The sequence below is a fragment of the Spodoptera frugiperda genome, chromosome 27 (genome assembly GCF_023101765.2).
Source record: "Spodoptera frugiperda isolate SF20-4 chromosome 27, AGI-APGP_CSIRO_Sfru_2.0, whole genome shotgun sequence".
NCBI lineage: Eukaryota > Metazoa > Arthropoda > Insecta > Lepidoptera > Noctuidae > Spodoptera > Spodoptera frugiperda.
The window spans coordinates 3,287,752-3,308,935 of record NC_064238.1 but is presented as its reverse complement, the minus strand read 5'-3'; the positions used below and the strand labels follow the sequence as shown (position 1 = coordinate 3,308,935).

Here is a 21,184-nt window from a genome sequence, read left to right as displayed (position 1 = left end):
TTAGGTACCATAAAATCGGTCTCTCAAAAGAAAAATAATGGATATACTCGTATGAAGAGAAGTAGTCAAGCTTCCTTGTGCGAACTGCTAGGGAGTGGAACTCCTTGCCGGAGTCTGTGTTTCCTGATGGGTACAACCTGGGTGTCTTCAAAGCCCGAGTGAATAGGTTGCTTATGGGCAGACGTGCTCCACCGTAGGCCGCATCATCACTTACCATCAGGCGAGATAGCGGCCAAACGTCGGCCCATTCAATATAAAAAAAAAAAAAAAAAAAAAGTTAACTTCTCAGCCAAAAAAATAGCCTAACTAAAAATCACGGTTTACTCACGTAAATATACTACGAAAAGCTCTACAGTTGGCTTTACCACGTCGCTGCGTCCGTGCATACTGCTCATGAGGAAGACTCCCTCTGTTACTAGAAGCTAATAGAGTTTTTCTCAGAATATTTACAAGAATAAATCGTGATTTTAGTTATTTTGAAAATAACTTGCTTAGCTCCAACATAGAATTTAAAACAGCAAATGGCAAAGTACATCACGCTCCTACTTAATAGACCTAAAGGATTTTGGCAAAAAATACTTATATTACCTACCAAGCTAAACGATGGCTTATATTCTAAAAGGCAGTGCCCTGTAAGTATCTGAAAAAAGTATACAAAATTATACAACCTTCTATTAAAGTAATCAATATCAAGCCAAACCTAATTAAACAATGTAATATTGCCACTTAAAAAGACACTAAATTAAAAAACTACACGAGTAGAATACATAATATGAAAACAAAATGAGCTTAACGAACACAAATTACTTTTGTAAAAATCGTAATTACAACTGTCTCTGATTAAATTAATAATTTCTGTGTCCATTATGGATGTCATCAACTTAATTGAGACTGATAAACATTGAATTTTAATGGCAGGTTCGTAATGAAACAACCGACATGTTTTTAGTTTTACATCGTGATTTATTTGTATGAGCATACATACGAGTATATTGGGTTGTGCTAACGTAATGTGAGGATTCGGGAGAACGTGTTACTTTATAATTGTTAACAACATTCATTTGTATTCATTTTGTTAATGTTATTGAGTTAGCAAAAATAATGTACTGGACCTAGTTTGGGAGCCCAAAATTTTTTGATCACACATCTAAGCGAATCGAAAATTTTAAGTGATTAGGGACATATCATCTTTGTGTATACGAGTATATAAAAATCAGTTGGTGTTCGCAATTATCAATTGCTGTTAGTTAGTCTTATTAAAACTCGAAAACGGCTGGATCAATTTGGCAAAAGAGTTCAGGAAAGTGTTAAAGGTTGTGAAAAGTAATGTTTGAGGCAGTATAAAGTTTGCCTGATCAGCTAGTTTGTAATATTTTTTTATAAAATAAGGTTTAAATTGGAATTGACATAATAATGTATTGCTTCCCATTTTTCCACAAATAGGAGAAGTTTAACATAAACCATTTTAAAATGTACTGTATGCACATGTAAGTACACATTTAGTTCTACTATCATGATTGTAAATAAAATGTTTCGAAATTCAGCTTCATACATATTGCTTTGAAAATCATACGCTTCAACTCTCCAGGGTGTTATATAACTAAAATAATGGCAGCATTTAGTCAGTTTAAATATTCAGCATCATTTATCATTTTGTTTTCTGCATTATTCTTTATGAGCTTTTCCTATCATAACTATTGCTAATAGAAGGTTTTAACTTTGCTAAGGATTTTTACTGCAACTACAAAACTCAGAAACATCTAGTAATTAGTGGAATGTATACAAAAAAGTTCACCTAATTATGAAACTGCCAGCAATGAAAAGACGACCACATAATCTACATTAATAACAGCGACGGCGAAACAATTAGTGGTACAAGTAATAAATTGTAGTTTCGGTGGCTTTTTCTCGTCCACGCCTCATTTGTCATACCTGCTTTAAGAAATACTACGCTTTGTAATTAATACATGGCTTCCTATAGTAGCAATGTTTTTGGGAGATGTTATGAGTGATGTGTGATTGCAGGAAGGTGAGGCTGGTGCTGCCCCTGCGGAAGGGGCACCTGCTGAAGGGGCACCACCGGCGGAAGGGGCACCACCGGCGGAAGGGGCGCCGGCACCTGCAGAAGGGGCGCCGCCCGCGGAAGGTGCGCCTGCAGCGCCGCCTGCGGAAGGAGCCCCTGCAGCGCCACCAGCAGATGGAGCTGCTCCAGCGGCGCCTGCAGAAGGTAATTTGCGTTTTGATTTATATCCAATGTCGTTAAAATGTGATATGCAGATAAGGGTAGAATTCCGGACCTACGGACAACGTAAAAGGTTACCGGGGCTCCGGCTCAAAGCAGGAGAAGGAACGGGGTGGTTTTTAGTCAGTAAGAGTCTGACTTTTTCGCCTCACCCAGGGCGGGAGAAGTCATTGGATGATTTTCACCCCTCAAAAAAAAAAAAAAAAAATTGTAGATAAAACCAATACCTGTGAAAAAGATATAGATATATCTTAATAGACGTAAAAGGCCAGATTTTGTTGCAGCATACCGACTGCCATAATTTCAGCTAATATCTCCTCCCTGAAGCTTCATCTGCAGCTTATGCTTGCAACACTTAAAGAAAGCAATTATTATCTTCAAGCACGTTTCTTCCGACTGTATGGGCAGAATTCCAGACGATACTTGCATGGCTGTTGCTGTTGGCGTCTCTCCAAATGATTAGCAACAGAGCTGGAATTAATGTTCACGCTTGTACTGTATAAGTGGGCAGACAGATTAGTAGCATATTTACGTTGTTATAGGCTGAGTGAATATTAGTTACGGGGCAAATTTACTGAAGAAGAGAATTCGTGGTACAATACCATTTTTATTCAGAAAAAGTGATGACTGTTCGAAGCTATTGTTAAGTTAGCAAGAGAATATCAGAAAAAATGCTACGTATACTTTTTTATTTATCTCTACGCCTTCTCCTAATGAGGCATATGTAGTATCGGTACCAATCCAATTTTGATACTCGAAAACATTTAAATATAGTATAGTAATATATTAATAGCACAGAGAAAACTCAAAATGGTTTAGCTTCACTGACGGACAATTCAATTTGACGTTTCAAAAGTGCCTAATTTAACATTAATTGAAATAAATGCTTTGACTTTGACTTTGATGGAGGAAATGCTCTGGAAAGCTTTTATCATGTTCATGATGAAGGTAATGTTTAAGATGATATAAAAGGATATCTTTATGTTACAGGAGCACCTGCGGCAGCACCAGCAGCGCCTGCGGAAGGTGCACCAGCTCCCGCCCCACCAGCAGAAGGTAAACTCACTTTTTTACATTTTTTTTTAGTATTGAACGTTAAACCAGTTACGTTTTTGGATTAAAAACTACACAGTTGGATCTTCTTTGGTTTATTAGCAGCACCAACATGTGCTTCGCTTCAGGCTTTCTTGTGCGAACTGTTAGGGAGTGAAATTTTTTGCCGGAGTCTAATTATCGTGTCTAATTATGGGTTTAGCCTGGGTGTCTTCAATGCCCGACTGAATAAGTTGCTTATGGGCAGACGAGCTCCATCGTAAGCCGCATCATCGTTTAGATGGTGGCCAAACATAGACCCATCAAATATCAAAATAAAAACTAATACATAATAATATTGACATTATAGGCGCCCCAGCACCCGCGCCTGCGCCAGCGCCGGCAGCGGACGCCGCTGCAGCCCCCGCTCCCGCACCTGCAGCAGAACCAGGTACAACAAACTTATTAACTTTCAAACGTAACTGGTCTCATTCAAATTATTAGAACTTATGACGGGATATTTACCATGTTTATTCACTTTGGTGAGTTTCCGATATTTCGGCACTGTTGCAAGCGCCATGATCACGGATTAACTGAGTCACAAGTTCTAATAATAGTGTTAGTGACCATGTCAGTTTAAAAACTCATTCAAATTATTCTTTACTTTGACTTTAGTTTATACAGGAACATCTAGAAGGAATGCAATGAAAAACTTAAACACATCTTATGTTTCAGCGCCCGCCCCAGCACCTGCGCCGGCGCCGGAGGCACCCGCTGCTGCACCCCCACCAGTCGAAGGTATGTTCACTTTGAATATTTGTAAACTATTTCTCACATATCTACATAATACAGCAATGTCCTTTTCGCCAGCTAAAAAAACACCCCGTAGGTTTTAATTTAAAACAAAAAAAAAATCGAAATATACTTTGAGGTTGAATTAAGAATTTAAAATCAGAAGCTTATTATATTTTTCTTTTTAATTATTCAGTTGCACTCACAATATCTAGACTGGTAGAGAATGCCCAAGACATTAAGTCCGCCTTGTACTATATTATGTGCAAAAGTATTAAAATTAAATAAACAGACCAAGTTATTATTTTGTTTTCATAAGAATGTCTGAATAAAAAAAACTGTTCTATTTCAGCGTCCGCCTAAAGAGTGAAGGAGATGGAGTCTACAAAGGAGTCATATTATTTAAATTGTTACATCACAAACAAATTACATACAATAGCGTTATCCCGGCTATATGCCTGGGCCCGCTTATATACATCCACCATTTATACAAATACAATATAAAAAACATATACAATAAAATAAAAATATTAATTACTTTAATTTCAATCTCAATATTACACGCACTACACAACGTCTTTGTTATTTTTATACTATTACGTCACTATTGTGTAGATAAGTTTTGTATATTATATACGTAAAATAAAGGGAACGATGAAGAATTATCTCCTAGTTTCATTTAAAAAACCCTCGTCTGTTAGCATGTGTCAGCCAAAAACTCTAAAAATACTAATATAAACAGTTTTTCGTAAAGTATTCGTTTTCTTATATGTCTGTCACTGCAAAAATAAAATTATGATTAGTTTTATAGGTAATGTACCATCACAGACTGTTGATTAATTTATTACGATTTTTGATACTTCTGTTGAAAAATTGTTTTCAAAATTACTTCTATTTACAACTTGTAATGTTAATGTTAGGTAATTGATCTCATCTTGTTATATCTCATTTTTCCTTATTGTTCATTGTATTAAGTTATTTTTTTTTTAATTTTGTTATTGTAATTTAAAGTAGTATATTTCTAAAAATTCATTCATATTTCTCTTAGTTTTAAGTTATCACTTAATATTAAATGCTGGTTAACCTATAATTGGCGACTGTATAAGTCTAAAACTAATATGTATTTACTAACACTTATTATTATGTATACAGAAGCTGTTGGTAAACCTTTATTAATAAATAAATAAATAAACAATGACTACAAAACAAAGTCTTCATAAGAACTATGTACTATGTATATTACCTAAACAAAATTAAGGCCAATACTACAATTTAATCACAGGCAAACTAATCCGAATATCCATCCCATACACGATTAACGAGTTCATTACATTTCTAGTTTTATTGTGAAAAGCCCAACTAAATTAGTTGGTCCAAAATAAGCCGAAGTCATAGAACGGACATGTGTTACAACGGCGTAGTGGACCGTAATATCTCAACCCTTATTAGGGGGGATACAGGACTGGGTAATTTGGACAACTCTTTGAGGTACACTGACCAGCGCTCCCTACAATGTAATGTGGGGCTATTCCACTGAATTGCCCATTGAAGGGACTCGGCTGCGAGATTACTGGGTATTCTTTGTAATTGATATGTTAGATTTACTTGTTTAATTAAAGTAAGATGGCCAGTTTTACATGAAGCTTTATTCCTTCTTGCAAATAGAGAAGAAAGAATAAAAGTAGAATTGTGGTAAGTCTATTTTGCGTTGGATTCGAATGCAGCTAAATTTATATGCTGCAGTTTTATCTCTACTCTCTATTGGATAAAACTAAAAGGGGACAAATGTGTCTGGAGAATCCAGGAAAAATATTGCCCCAAATACAACCAGAATAAACGATTCGAATTAACCCGTTCCTCGCCAATGATGACTCAATTTGACTTGTTATACCTTTCCCCAAGTGTCATCTCTAGATATTAAGTCCTCATTACGTATTCCAAGCAAAGACTGCCATTACCCGGATCAACGTTAACTTCTCTTGTCCAAAGTTCCTGTGTTCACATACCTAAGTATTTGCGGAAAGGAACATTAAAAGGGTTCAAATTTCCGTGCGAAATCACCGGTGTGGAACGGCCTTAATAATTATCTCTCATTCGCTTTATCTTTAACCTTATGTAGGTAATTAATGGCCGCATTAAGTTTAATTAAAATGGGCTTACTGTTGCATTGTAGCCTGTAATTTTTATTCCGTAAACAAACAAAGTTTCGTATTCTTTCATTTCGTTTATCTCACCTGTGTTTAAATAAATTCATTACATTTATTTCCCAAGTTTTCTTTGTACATTTGAGTTTGTACTGTGTGCACACAAAAGGGGAAAAGTCCTGAGTTTTCGTCGCACATGACAATGTAACAAATCATGCAAAAACATACATATGTAGGCGGCACGGCACGCCCGCGTGACGTGATATGATCTCAGTTGAATCACGAGCAAATAAGCATTGAATTGTTATTTTTACTGAGATACTCGTGTTTTATTTGATATCATAAAAATGTTATTCATGCATGCAGATTTTATTATACATTCATATGTGTTTTTACGTTTATTCATAGTGAACATGTATTGTTTTTTGTAAAGTTGTTAAACTAAATTGATTACGCAGGTGTTACTTGCACTGAATCTTATAGGTACGGTACTTGTAGTCAAAGTTATATTTACTTTTGAACTAAATTTTTATTTTCATTTCCACTGGGAAATCGCTAAAGGACGTTAATTTTGGAAGACTGAATTCATCACTCAGACCTCGTTATGAATAACAATTTGTATCGTAACTTTAAAGCGAGATTTTAAAAGATTTACTGCCGCACTCAGAGATATTGATAATGATTTCTTAAACTAGATATTGTAGCACCCGTATTAGCTCTAATCTTTAATAACTGTGTCGATCGTGGTGTGTTTCCTGATCTCATGAAGAATAGTAAAATAACTCCGTTATTTAAATCGGGTAGTACTTCTGACCCCACTAACTTTAGACCTATTTCAGTACTACCTACATTCAGTAAAATTTTTGAAAAAATTATTCTATATCAGTTGCAAAGATTCTTTAATAGAAATAAATTATTACATGGAAACCAGTTTGGTTTTACAAGGGGTCGTTCAACAACTGATGCCGGTGTTGAACTTCTTAATAACATTTATGATGCATGGGAGGACTCGGCCGACGCATTGGGTATTTTTGTGACTTATCCAAGGCGTTCGATTGTGTCTCTCATGAAACACTGATCAGGAAGCTATCCCATTATGGAATACGGGACAGCTCTCTGGATCTTCTTATTTCATACTTGAGTGATAGGATTCAGAGAGTCGACATTAACGGAAAAGTTTCCTCCGGGTCTATTGTTAGGATGGGTGTTCCGCAGGGGTCAATTCTCGGCCCGTTTCTCTTTCTTATTTATATTAATGATTTACCTTACCTTGTGAAGGATAACCATGGGATAGTACTATTTGCTGATGATACATCTTTATTGTTTAAACTCAAACGTGGACAATTAGTCAGTGATCATGTAAATAGTGCTCTCTCAAAAATAGTACGCTGGTTTAGTGCCAATAATTTATTACTTAATGAATCAAAAACTAAATGCATTAAATTCACAACACCAAATGTTAGACATGTGAAAACCAGCGTGCTAATCAAGGGCGAGGAGTTGGACCCTGTAGATTCAACTGTCTTTTTAGGTATAACTCTGGACGCTAAGCTACAGTGGGCTCCACACGTAGATAAGTTGTCGAAAAGACTCAGCTCTGCAGCATATGCCGTTAAAAAAATTAGAAATTTGACCGATGTAAATACAGCGCGATTAGTATACTTTAGTTATTTTCATAGTATCATGTCATATGGTATCCTCCTGTGGGGAAATGCTGCTGACATTCAGTCTGTCTTTGTGCTGCAGAAAAGAGCCATTCGATCAATTTATAATCTTAGTCCGAGGCACTCTCTTAGGGAACTATTTAAAGAAATTAATATATTGACTGTTCCTTCTCAATACATTTATGAAAATGTAGTGTATGCTCACAAAAACATTAATTTATTCAAAAAGTATTGTGATATACATAATATAAACACTAGAAGTAAAAACAAATATATTGTTCCCACTACTAGACTTAAGAAAATAAGTGGTTCGTTCAGATGTCAATGCATACGCTTTTACAATAAAATTCCCAGCGATATTCAAAGTTTGAGCCTGAATAAATTTAAAAATGTTATTAAAGAAAAACTGTATAGTAAAGCTTTTTATAAAATTAAAGACTACTTAGATGATAGTCAGGCTTGGGAGTGAGCCGCTATAATGTCCACACAGGTCATGTTGACATGTTTGTAACACAAGTTACATTTTTATACAATTTGACATGATATACATTAATATCATTAGATATTTTTTTGTTTTCACATATTATTTTTAAAATTGTTAGTTTGAGGACCGTGCGAGAGTTTGCCTAGTCATTTCACTTGTAGTTAATTATATTCTGACAGTGTGAGCATTTGTGTGGCCTACCCAAATGTTCTTTTGGTAGGTATTGTTCGTCGGATCATTCAGCAACAGCCGTCAGCTGAGCTCATTGTAAACTGACACATGCGTGCTGCCATCTGAACAGGTCCGCTCAAACTGCTGTGGTTCTTTCCTCAAAAGACCACTACAGAATAAACTTGCACGGTTCTCCGACATCTTTAATTGATTTTGTCTGGACTTTAAAAGAGACTATGACCTCTGAGTTTGTTTCGGCATTTCTTCTCAGAGTAGTCGGATAGGAAATGCCGGCCTCATCTAGCTATTTGAAATATTGACGTGTAAAAGTGTTATTTTATAATCTATTTACAGAAATAAATATCATTTATTTATCATTTATCCCTTAGTAACAATTTTGTATAGAAAACAATTGCTAATGACTGGGTTAAGTAACCATGAAATGACTCTGTAGTCAGTCATTTTATGGTTTTCGGTGAAGAACGGTGAAGAAATTAATATTAATTTTCTACTTATAATCTCAATATATTTTACAATTATTAGTTTCATTACTCCAAAAGTCCGAAATATACTTAAGTGCAGGCGAAATACAAATACGTAGTTAATTTTTTCTTGGCCTCTTTCCAAAAACTTTAAGATTGGCATTTAGTCTTAACTAGACTTCGCTGCATGGGCCCAAATAAAGGCCATTTTATTGGATTTTCAGGCTTTGTAGTAGAAAAGTTAAATGTAATTTGAGCTACGAAATAAGAAAAAGTCATGCAATGATGATTATTTTTGTATCGATTGGTTATAGAAGATCCCAGAGCTGTCAGACATAGGTATCTTATTTTTACAAGCATATAACCTTCGGCTTACAGTAGTCTTGTATATACTTTTTAATGCCTGAATGTTTGTAAAGCTTGCCGAGTGACACCTGTACCAGGTGAGAAAGGTAACTAAAAATTTGTTTAACTTAAATTTTTATGTCTGATTTTTATATATGTTTTGTAGAATATTACTCTGAAATCATATTAAAAAAATCAGACATTTTCCATGGACCAAAACTTTTATCAGACGCTTTAAAGCTCTAAAAATAGTGCGCCTTACAAAATTGTAATAGCAATATATGTGAGGTTGGAGAGAAATATCTTTTCGGCAAAGCAGTAGCACATTTGTAACATTCACGATGGTAATCACGTTCGTGCAAATTATCTGGTAAAACTATGATGATTTGTACTACTGTTTTGCATTACAGGGGCACCATATATTGCTTACGGCGAGTCGCGTACCGCGCATGCCTCAAAGCGCCAGACCACCACAGATGGGGCCCAGTAGGGCTGATGCCTGATCAGGAGTTGCGGACTACGTAACAGGCTACCGGGGCTCCGGCTCAAAGCAGGAGATCCTGACACTCCCTCACCCAAGGCGGGAGAAGTCATTGGATGATCCCCACTCAAAAAAAAAAAAAAAACCATATATATATTGCTGCATATATTGCTATTGCAATTTTTAAGGCGCACTATTTTTTAGAGCTTTAAGCCGTCTGATAAAAGTTTTGGTCCATGGAAAGTGTCTGATTTTTTTAATATGATTTCAAATTAATATTCTACAAAACATATATAAAAATCAGACATAAAAATTTACGTTAAGTGAGTCTAATTTTTAGTTACCTTTCTCACCTGGTACCTGCGCTGGTGTCACTCGGCAAGCTTTACAAACATTCAGGCATTAAAAAGTATATACAAGACTACTGTAAGCCGAAGGTTAAATGCTTGTAAAAATAAGATATGTCTGACAGCTCTGGGATCTCGGACCATTACAATACAACCAACTCATAACAAGAAAGTCTTGTATTAATACAAACTGTAATTTAAACATCAGATATTACTTTTAAAGCAATAAATAAAGTTCAATGCAGTGCTATATGATGAATTTCGGATAATATTTTTATTTTCGACCACTTCGTTGTGGTCTCACGTCTGCCGGACAAGGGGTCTCGGGTTCGATTCCCTGGTCGAACAAAGGATTACTGGTTCTATTTCGCTTTTTCGATTTCTCTGTAGTAGCACGGAGTCTGGAGTTTTTCCTAGTATTGGGATACATAGGACTTATAACACATATGGTGAAAAGTTGGTGTACATTGTATAGCGGCATTACGTACCGTAATGTGCACCTCTGTCTACCCCTTCGGGGACAAAAGGCGTGACGTTGCAATTTTAATTTCATACAAGTAAATTGTTTCCAAAATAAATTTTATTTAAAGCTTACCTAAAAATAGACAAGATAGGCCACCATTTTCATCCTTCAACCTGAAAATACAAGGTTTAGAGGCTCTCATAATGAAGGGTACGCACATCCAAGGCATAAAGAAGTCTGTCCGTGTGACGTAGGAACGTGCCCCGATTTTTATGCTAATCATGTCCCACAGAATTGGGATTCTGGTATTCCAGATTTTTTAATAAAACTCCATAAATTTCCGTCCCAAACGATGTAATACTCGTATATTATAATAAAAACTTCACTCTGTATTGAATGGAAGAGTCTGGGAACATTTTGTGACATTTTTTGCGAAATTTATGAAAGTTGTGTACGTGAAAATAGGTGGAGTTTAATGTTCAGTACCCTTAGTATGAGTTTGCTTTACGTTTAAAATAATTGAAACGAGAGTGCATTCGGAACTCTGATTGGTTGGTTTATTCTATCCAGCCAATCAGAGTGCCGAACGCGCTCTCGTTTTGATTACTTTAAACGTAAAGCAAACTCATACTAAGGGCACAGTTCAGATTTTGACTTCTAGTTTATTACCAAGCATACAATTCCAGAGCTCTATTACTAGAGATCTATTACTCAGAATTTTGAAATTCAGTTATAGGTAGTTGTACTAAGCCGTTATCAACAAGGCCGTTGTATAATATAATGTATGATGAGATTATTGGGAAATAGACATAGACATTTAATTGATTTGACAAGAGTAATCAGATTAATTATTATGGTTATCGGCTTACTCATGTAAATGTTTGATGAGGAACTCGACGAACTCAAACCATGCTAGAGGCTCATAATCACTGAAAAACACCACGTTTCTACTCCTGCTTAACGAGACGGAGACCCGGTAACTCGTTAGGCAGTCCGCAGCTCCAGGTTGGCATCAGCTCTACTGAGGCCTATCTGTGGTAGTCTGATGGCTCTTTGAGGCGAGCGCAAACACGCCGTACTCACTGGAAGCCGATATTATAATGATTAATTTAATATATCTCACGATATAATAGTTACTATATACTGTATAATAGTTATATTACTGTGATGAAATTAGCGAAATTAACAGCAGACACTCACTAATTATAATGTCACCAGATCACAAGTGTTGGTAGCTGTATTAATTAGCATATCAATCTAATGACAGGACTAATCAAGTACCAACACAAGATAGTAATTGGAAAACTAATGTAAATGCCCTTGACTGTATAGGCTGCACATCAAACTACCCGAAATGTGAAATTTCTTCAATTGACTTTGAACCTTATGGTTAGATAATTATACAGTTGAAAATCCTGTGTTTAGTGTAGCACATTCTCGTGCAAAAGGGCTGGTTAAGGGTTGTTACCCCGGGGATCGGCAGGAGCTTGTTTGTAAAAGTGGTTCGCCAATGTATTATTAATGAACTGCTGAAAAGAGCACCTGTTCTATGAAGTTTTTTTATTTATTTATTGTGTTTGCTATTGTAGATAGGTACTTGTAGAGGTAATAAAGGTTTTATTCGATTCAATGTTCCATTTCGCTTAATTACATGCACATACATACCTTAGGTTAAAAGTAGTGTAGACAACCTTCAAATAAATGGTAGTGACGATATTCGTATCAACACAAATCACGACCACAATATGTATTTGTATTATCAGTAAATTAGATATATGTAGACAGATGTGAAATGTTTAATAAATACTATAAAAGCATCCCATTCTTAAGGATTCTACACACACCATTTTCCAGCAATTATAAAGGTTGGCAGATAACTTGGCAAGATTTTGTTATAATTTTTTTCAAGAAAATTCTAAAAATAAACGGTCGCGGACGTTCAATAGTCAGTGCAACGTAGCCGCGTCTGCGCACGATGCTTGTGAGAATCAATCCCTGTGCGATTGGCGGAACTTTCTTATTATTTATAAAAAAAAATGCCAAGTTACGTGCCGAAGACTATACGTTTATAATTGGTGAAAATAAGTATTATGTATTATTGACCTGTGCAGTATTTTCTGACTAAAAATACATATCTTTACTATACTACTATACAAATAACCCTATTTGTTGGTTGGTTAAAGTATCATATTATGAAATTCACCTTGAACTTGCTGAACGAGCGCCAATCCACAGACTATCGAATTGAATATCGTCGTACATGTAAATCACGTTCGTTATTTTATCGTCTCTCTTAGCATGAAATAGGAGAATGTCAGCCATAACATATAAGTCAAAAGTATCACTTTCTTAACTTTAACACGCTCTGTGAATAGCTTTTCGTATCCGAGGTATTTTCCTGTTACAGCTTTATTTGTTCATGATTTATGAATGAGAAGTGATTGTATTTTAACGTACCTATTTGTATCAATTTCATAAGTCGTTTCTTTAGAAAGCTTTTGTGATTTCTTGGTGGTAAATCAATAAGAAAAAGCAACAAATATAAAATCAAATTCGCGTTCGTCTGTCGGAGCGGTGGCTGAGCAACCGGCTGTCGCGCAACATGTAGAAGGTTTGATTCTCGCACGGAGCAACTCTTTGTGTGTTCCACAAATCATTGTTTCGTTTCTGCGTGTCATGTATATGTGAACAGGTATGTTTGTAAACGCACCCACGATACAGAAGAAAATCCTAGTGTCACAAGAAAAAAAAATATCGCATTCCCTTTAACCAAGTCAAATGAGATAGTAATACTATTTCCAGATGATTATATAGCTTTAGGAAATAGGTACACTTTACAGCACACCCATCCCAAGTTTACATTCAATATATTAAGTAGTACTTAGAACCCCGTTCACTAAACACTTAAACAGACGAATGGGCCACTTACACGGCTATTCATTTCCTGGCCTATAAGAGCAAACCACAACATGTGCGGAGCGATCATAAAATATATATATTTAGACATAACTTACCAAAAACCTTTTCCCCTTATAAACATATCATCGTTCCGAGCGATCTTTCATTTTTAGTGGCATTCTTTATAGCAAAAACAACATAAAATGATGTATTAATAGTTCAGTGAGTGTTGCGAGGGAAGGGTTGAGTAAAAGAGGTACGAGAGTTCGATCATTATGTAAGATCCTTGAAAGGAAATATCTGTCAAGATATTTATATTTTTGTACTATCGTGTGACATACTAAATCACGGTTTACTCACATACATTAATTGAGAAAAGCTCTACTTGTTTCCAGTTACAGAGGGACTCTTCATCATGAACAGCGTGCGCAGACGCGGCGACGTCGCCGCGTGATAAACCGTGATTTTTAGTTGATATTTATGTTTTTATTTATTTGTATATTCTGGTTTATACCATAAGTATTGTACCAGGAATGTGGTGCAAATATGTGTAGCAAGCAGTATGAGCAAAAAATATGAAACGCTTTGGATATTATGATGAGGAAAACAAGCAGTGACAGATGGTTTGTCATGCGTCATGTTTTTTATTTCCCTAAAAACAAACAAGTAGGAACTGTTGTTACGTGACAGTTTTATACCACTCTACTACCTATTGGGTACTAAAATATTTTCTTTGCATAGTTTCTTTTGCAAAAACAGACTTTTCAATACACATTAAAAAAACTCCATGTTGGCTTGCAAGCAAGCAAATAGCATGCATAATGTAGAACTTGTCAAATGTCTTAAAATTAGGTTCTCTCGAATTATTTCTTCTAAGTAGTCATCACGAGTGTATTAAAAAATAATGTTATAATAGCTACATATATTAAGATTTATGTCATCATCATCAGCCGGAAGACGTCACTGCTGAACAAAGTCTTCCCTCATCTCCCTTAGTCTTCCACGTAGGACGACAAGCCGTCATCTACATCCAATGGCTCCCCACTACTCTGACGATATCGTCGGTCCATCTAGTGGGAGGTCTGCCCACGTAACAGGCTGTATGTACCGTTTGACAATGGAACCACTACGGCATCTTAAGACGTAGCCTTTGCAACTCTTCGGAGCTGCGGATTACCTAGCGGGTTTACCGGGACTCCGGCTAGAAAAGCAGGAGCAGGAACGGGGTGGTTTTTAGTCAGTAAGAGTCAGACACTCCACGCTTCGCCCAAGGCGAGAGAAGTCATTGGATGATTTTCCCCCCTTAAAAAAGCCATTGCAACTCAATTCAAGAACAAAATGGAACAGTTTAACCGATATAAAAACCTTTTACAAAAGCCATATAATAGCAATAAGCTGTTCTTCCATTGTGACCTAAGACCTAAGTTATTGTGAAGTTCCATAACTGCATGTTATTGTTAGCAAGGCTTATTAGTTTGCACGTAGTACCACTACCTCGGGGTAACTGTTAAACCCTCGGGGCAATGTTTAGCTTAGTAGAATAAAATCGCTATGTATGAACTTAAATCTTTTGAGATTTAAAATGTATACAGGAGTTTAGTGAGTTACATAATGTATACGTGTACTGATCATCACAAGATCAAATTCAGTATTACATCACATCAACTGTCTATAAGTGGCCACTGCTGACCAAAAGCCTCTTCTCACACGTATACGCTCAATGCGGGTTGGCGATTTCAAACTTATGATAATTAGAAATTATAAGCCAAAGTTTGATGTTTCCCTTCATTGTTTGTCAATAGTGTCTAAATAATCTTATAAAGTACATATAACTTGGAAAAAGTCACATTGTTACTTGCCGTTGGTAGGTTTCGATCACGCACCCTCAAGTATGAGAATTCAGTATTTCTATACGTAAACAGAACTCTGTATTAACGAGAAAGATTATAGGTACTAATATTTCTTTTTTTGTTATTTAATTAGCATGAACTCAGGTTGAACTTCTCAATTAATTTAGTCAATAGAACAATAGAGAAAGCTAAAAGTTTAGATAAAATAATATAAGTACTTACAAATATAATAATTTTATTCAAATGTCAAGTTATTTTCGGTTATTCTCTGTTAAAGAAAATGTTAAGCTTCCCACTGTTTTATATTGTTTAACAAAAATCAATACACTAGCTTTTCGCTTGCAACTTCGCCCACGAGGATTTTAAAAGTCTTTGGAGTAGGTTCCAATTCTGTAGAATTATTGGGATAAAAAGTATCCTATCTTGTTCTCAGAAAAATAAACTTTGTAATGGCAAAAGAATTTGTAGTTTTTCTTGAACATCGAAAAAAAGAGGTGTGTGTAAGAATCGTAGCTATTTCTTTTATAAAACGTTTCCACACACTAAGATTTTCTCCTGTGTCGTGGGTGCGTTTACAAACATTCAAGTTCACATACACATGACATCCAGACCTGAAACAACATTTTGTGGATCACATAAAAAGTTGCTACGTGTGGGAATCGAACCCGCTACACGTCGTGTGGCAGCCGGTTGCCCAGCCACCGCACCAACTGTTCAGTCAAATATCTCTGCCTGGCGTGAGGTTACGTAAGTCGCAAAAATACTGTGAACATCAGAAAATCTGAATCATCAACATCAAATAAAATTTTATCCGCAGTCAAAATTGTACACAAGCAAAGCTGCTAACTGAAGTTAGTCTAAAGCTAAACCCTTTTTATCTCCCACTTCTTGAGCCCCGAGCAAACTTGTAGCGAGGCTAACGTCTCTTGCTGAAAACCGTGAATAGAGCTAAGTTTTGATTAAAGTTCACATTAAGCGCGATGTGACTTTTACAACTTGTATGAGATGAGTAGAACGTGAAAGGACTATGAGCAGTGCCTAGCTGACTTTAATATTGTACTTCTAAACTTCTTTCTAGTCTATGGCTGTTGAAAAAAGTTAAGTCAACAATCTTGTTTGAATTTGGAATTATGTGTCTTGTTGTTGGAAGTTGAATGAAGATTTTTTTTAAGGTTTTTTGAATAAAGAATGTTCTTTTCTTGTTTGTGCCAGTCTTAATAGAGTAATTAATGAATTGGGAGTTGATTACGTTAAATTCTTTTTTTGAATAGCAATGTTGACTTGTTGGATTTCTCATAAACTAAAAGGTTTAGTACAAAAAATATTGTAATAGCTATTTTCAATTTTGTTAGGATAAAATTGTTGACAATAATGTGAAGCAAGCATTGTTTTTTTACTGTACATATAAAAAAACACACAGTATTAATAAACATTTTCATACCAAGTTCCTTTACCAGAAACTTCTCAAGACAATAACGATTAATTCTCACGAAAATCACACGACGTTTATGGTAATAACAATAATTAATAGTAAAGGAACAGAGCAAATTAATAGCAGAACTATTGTGTCATCAACTAATAGAGTATCCCTGAACCCTGTCAGGACCCATGGGTGCCGTTAGGGACAACTAATTGCTTATATTTACGGGTGAGCCAGGAGATATTTACGGGTCGTTATAATAATAACTAGAGATTACTGTTGTATCAAATTGTTGCTACATTAGTTTGGCTTCTTGGAATATTGTTTGTTGAGAATTTATGGTATGCATAGATTAATTGGTTAGACGTGTTTTTGGGTTGTAGTGTTAGTGCAATGCCTGGGCGATTGCTATGCAATGTGTTGCAGGTGTAGGTTTGATGCATAATATCTGGAGGCAATTAACAGATTCTGGAAGCAATTAAAATTAACAATAAAACAATTCAACAATAATAATACATAACTATAAGTAAGTACTAGATTTTATAAATGAGAGTAAGTGTTCTATTAGTTCTGCAAACAGTAAGTACAATAATTATTACTGTATAAAAATTACTCTCAACCCAATGCACATGAGGCAGTTTTAATGTTTAATGAAAAATAAATATTATAATAGCATCAGAAAAGCATGGACATATCTTAACATTCCCGCGGCAGTACACACAGTGACAGTGAGACAGGTGGATAGTTGTTATCAGTAGCTGTATTCATAACTTTACACCTACTTTCATTTCATTATACACTTGAATTTACTGGCATAACTTTGCAAAAGTTTTTTTCATGTTATTGTTGTTACGAAGACATTATTATTTTCCTATGATAATAATGTTGTGGGCAGCCTTACTTAATGCAAAACGATGGTATCGTATGGGTATAATAATTAGATAAAGTGAAAAAAAAAAATGCAAGCTCAAAATAGAATTTAGGTTGAATTTTTTAAATGTTTCAAATCCTATCGAATTAAATTTAATCTGTAATGATGATTCAATTACAATTGAAATAAATAAATAAATAAAAATCCTTTATGCGGATTTCATTTGAATTTTAAGCGTATACTAAAAAGCTGGCTTCACGAAAACAAAATTACAATGGATATTTTTTCAAATTTATATCTGGCCAGTTAGAAAAAAAACATTAGATATGATTGATTTTGTTTTTAATTCCGCACAACAAATATTTTTTTAATCTGTATTTTTTGTATCGTTTCTGCTTTAATCCGACAAAATTATTATATTATCATGTTCTATCAAAATAGTTGAAGTAAATAAATAAAATTAAATATCTCTATCTCTTATTGGTTGACAAACCTACATCGTATGTTGGATCTCTGCTCGTGACATGTTTTCTATTATATATCTGAACCACATACCCACGTTTGCTGTTATGCAATACGGAATATTGCCGAAGAGATGTGAAGCTGTGATATTTCGAATATATATTTGGAAAATGCAGTCTATATTTTAAAGGTGCGGATTCTATATATATTGGAAATGTTTTAGATTTTTTACATAATAAGTATCAATTGTTCAAATAGATATCAGATATGATAGCCAGGTTTTTCATTTCAATTAGACAAAAGTAATTAATTTATGAAAGTCAAACAAACAAAAAAATGTCTGTTACACATACCTATATTAGTTAGGTCCAGGTTTGTTACTAGTCATGCGAGAAGAACTTAATCATAATATCAGTCGTATTACAAGTCTGCTTGACAAAACAAAAGCCTCACAAGTTTTATAGGTATAAGGTATGATGGGGCTTTTTTTTTTTTCACGAGACACCGTTTCGGAGATATCGCAGTGTAAAAACCCCGTTGTAACAGTTGCAATTATCATAAAATGCACACGTTTCCACGCCACCTATGAGGTAGTGTACTTATCGCGTTTTTTAGAGTTCCGTAGCCAAATGGCAAAAAACGGTACCCTTATAGATTCATCATGTCTGTCTGTCCGTCCGTCCGTCCGTATGTCACAGCCATTTATTTCCGAAACTGTTGGGTCTGAGGATAGTTCGAAACTCTGTACGCGTTGCCTCCTATTTAACTAGCATAACCGCTATTCGAATTTTGAAGGAGGAGACGGCATCCCAGTCCCCCTCGCTCCGCACCATGGCCTGAACCAAATTAACGCGAGAGGTCGCACGTCGCCGATCACATCCCTGAGGGCACGGCGGTGATTCAAAAAAAAATTTTTTTCAGACCGCAACCGTATTTGTTATGGATGTCTATGGATAGGTCTTTCAAAAAGACATCAAGGTTCCTAAAACCATTTTTCGTCGAAATCAAGGCCGTTTGAAAGTTAGACGCTCCTCAAAGTGGAAAAATTAGTGTCGGGGTGACACTCATTTTTCCACTTTGGAACAATGAATGAGAAAAGTATTGATATATTTTTTATAGATAATTTAATGATCTACAATTTTAGTCTGAGGTATTTTTCTGATAAAACTTACCGTTTTGCTGAAAATCGCGAAAAACTCATTTTTTTGACATTTGACCTTGAATAACGTTTTTATCCACACACGGGAATGATGGGGAACTTTCAGCTATTGTTTATAATCGTGTTTTGAACAATTGTACCAAAATTCAGCTTGTTGCGAATTTATGTAATTTCACCCTAATTTTTTGGTCTAATTTGACCGGACTACAGTCTCTATTTTAAAGGTGCAGATACTACATATGTATACTGGAAATGTTTTAGATTTTTTACATAATAGGTATCAATTGTTCTAGATGTGAAAGCCAAGTTTAATAGAAATTAAGACATTCATAGTAATAAGTAATAAATAATAAATAGTAATAAAAAATAATAATTTGGGAACGTCAAACAAACAAATATCTGTTTGTCGGTCAGTTTTTAGTAGACATACCTGGCATATTGACATATTCTGACATATTCTGGCATGACCAAAATTATATTAGTCATGCTAGAATCATTTTAATTATGAAAAATTTCAACTAATCGTGATATCAGTCGTATTACAAGACAGACTGACATGACAAAAGCCTCAGAAGTAGTAGTAGTAGTTTTTATTTGTAAGTATATGTATATGCCATGTATATGTATACTTGGGTTTGTAAACTTCTATAAGTATACCTGAGCCTGTAAACTCAAGCCTAGCGCAGTAGCTCAGCGACAGGATATTTTATTAGCGTGCATAATGTAAACGCGGAAATTGAAAGAACATAGTATACGAGACGGTAATAACAAGCAAGCAGAGAACCTTCACTTCACTGTGTATTTATTACTTAAGAAATGCCTTTACAATATAATATAGTTGGGGATAATGAGGGTATATTATTTTAATAAACGCCTGGAAACTGTTGCCGTCGCGGGAGCTGAAAATCGTGTTACATTATTGCATTTCATAACTTGCAACGAATTTTCAAACATGCTTTAGAAGATGTTTAGAAATAATTTTCTTCCATAAACAGTAAAATACAAACTTATCAGCTACCTTTGTGGAAGGCCTTGGAAGGTTTAAAAGGGCAGAAAATAATTTTTTTAAGGCGAAACGAAGTTGTCCGGGAGTTAGTTATTTTACACATATGAATTTGTTCATACATACATATTAATTTGTGGGACACTGGGGACTTATATTTCAGGACACCACGGACTACCATTGCAACATTTGGTTGTGCAGAAACATATTAATACATACGAGTATATAAGTACATACATTAAAAAATGTGTTCTTGAGGAATTCGAATTTTAAATTATAAAAACCAGATTCTCACTTTTTCTTTAGTTTTGATAACTAATCACGAAATAATATTCCAACATATTATTTCAAAATACGACATTAAGCATTCAGTTCTAGAGAAACAGTAAATAGAATGAATATTATCCAAAGAAAACTCATACAACTTTCTCTTCAATCTTTTGAGGTTTTTAACTTTAGTCATTCAAGATTCAGGAGGCGATGTCTTCCAAGTTTTATAACTTTTCGTTTGATTTTTTGCATCAACCGACTTTAAATATGGAGGAGGTTTTTATGAGACGACATTTTATGTTTTTTGCTTTCACCTTTTACAACTAAGTAAGTTTTTAAGTCTATTTGGGACTGCCACACATATCTGAATACTGTAATAGCGTATTATATAAGCCCATTGTCCCCTACTACATGGGCCTCGACAAATCGCAAACCCGCATTGAGCAAGCGTGGTGATTAATGCTCAACCCTTCTCCGTTAGAGAAGAGCCTTTGGTTTGCAGTGCTCCATAGTATGCTGATGTGATATGATGTGTGTGACATGGGACACATAACAGACTGGTAAAAAACGACTCTTACTGCCGAACTCAGAGACGTTTAATTAT

The 21,184-nt window shown here is 35.2% G+C and overlaps 1 protein-coding gene across 1 annotated transcript; it reads left to right on the top strand.

Moving 5' to 3' along the window:
• The first annotated feature begins 1,443 nt into the window (after positions 1-1,443).
• Positions 1,444-4,731, top strand: LOC118263483 (putative cyclin-dependent serine/threonine-protein kinase DDB_G0272797/DDB_G0274007). The gene is made up of 5 exons (XM_035575508.2): positions 1,444-2,227; positions 3,233-3,298; positions 3,645-3,725; positions 4,010-4,072; positions 4,419-4,731. The coding sequence occupies exons 1-5, from the start codon at positions 2,012-2,014 to the stop codon at positions 4,434-4,436; spliced, it is 444 nt and encodes a 147-aa protein (XP_035431401.2). The 5' UTR covers positions 1,444-2,011; the 3' UTR covers positions 4,437-4,731.
• Positions 4,732-21,184: the final 16,453 nt, after the last annotated feature.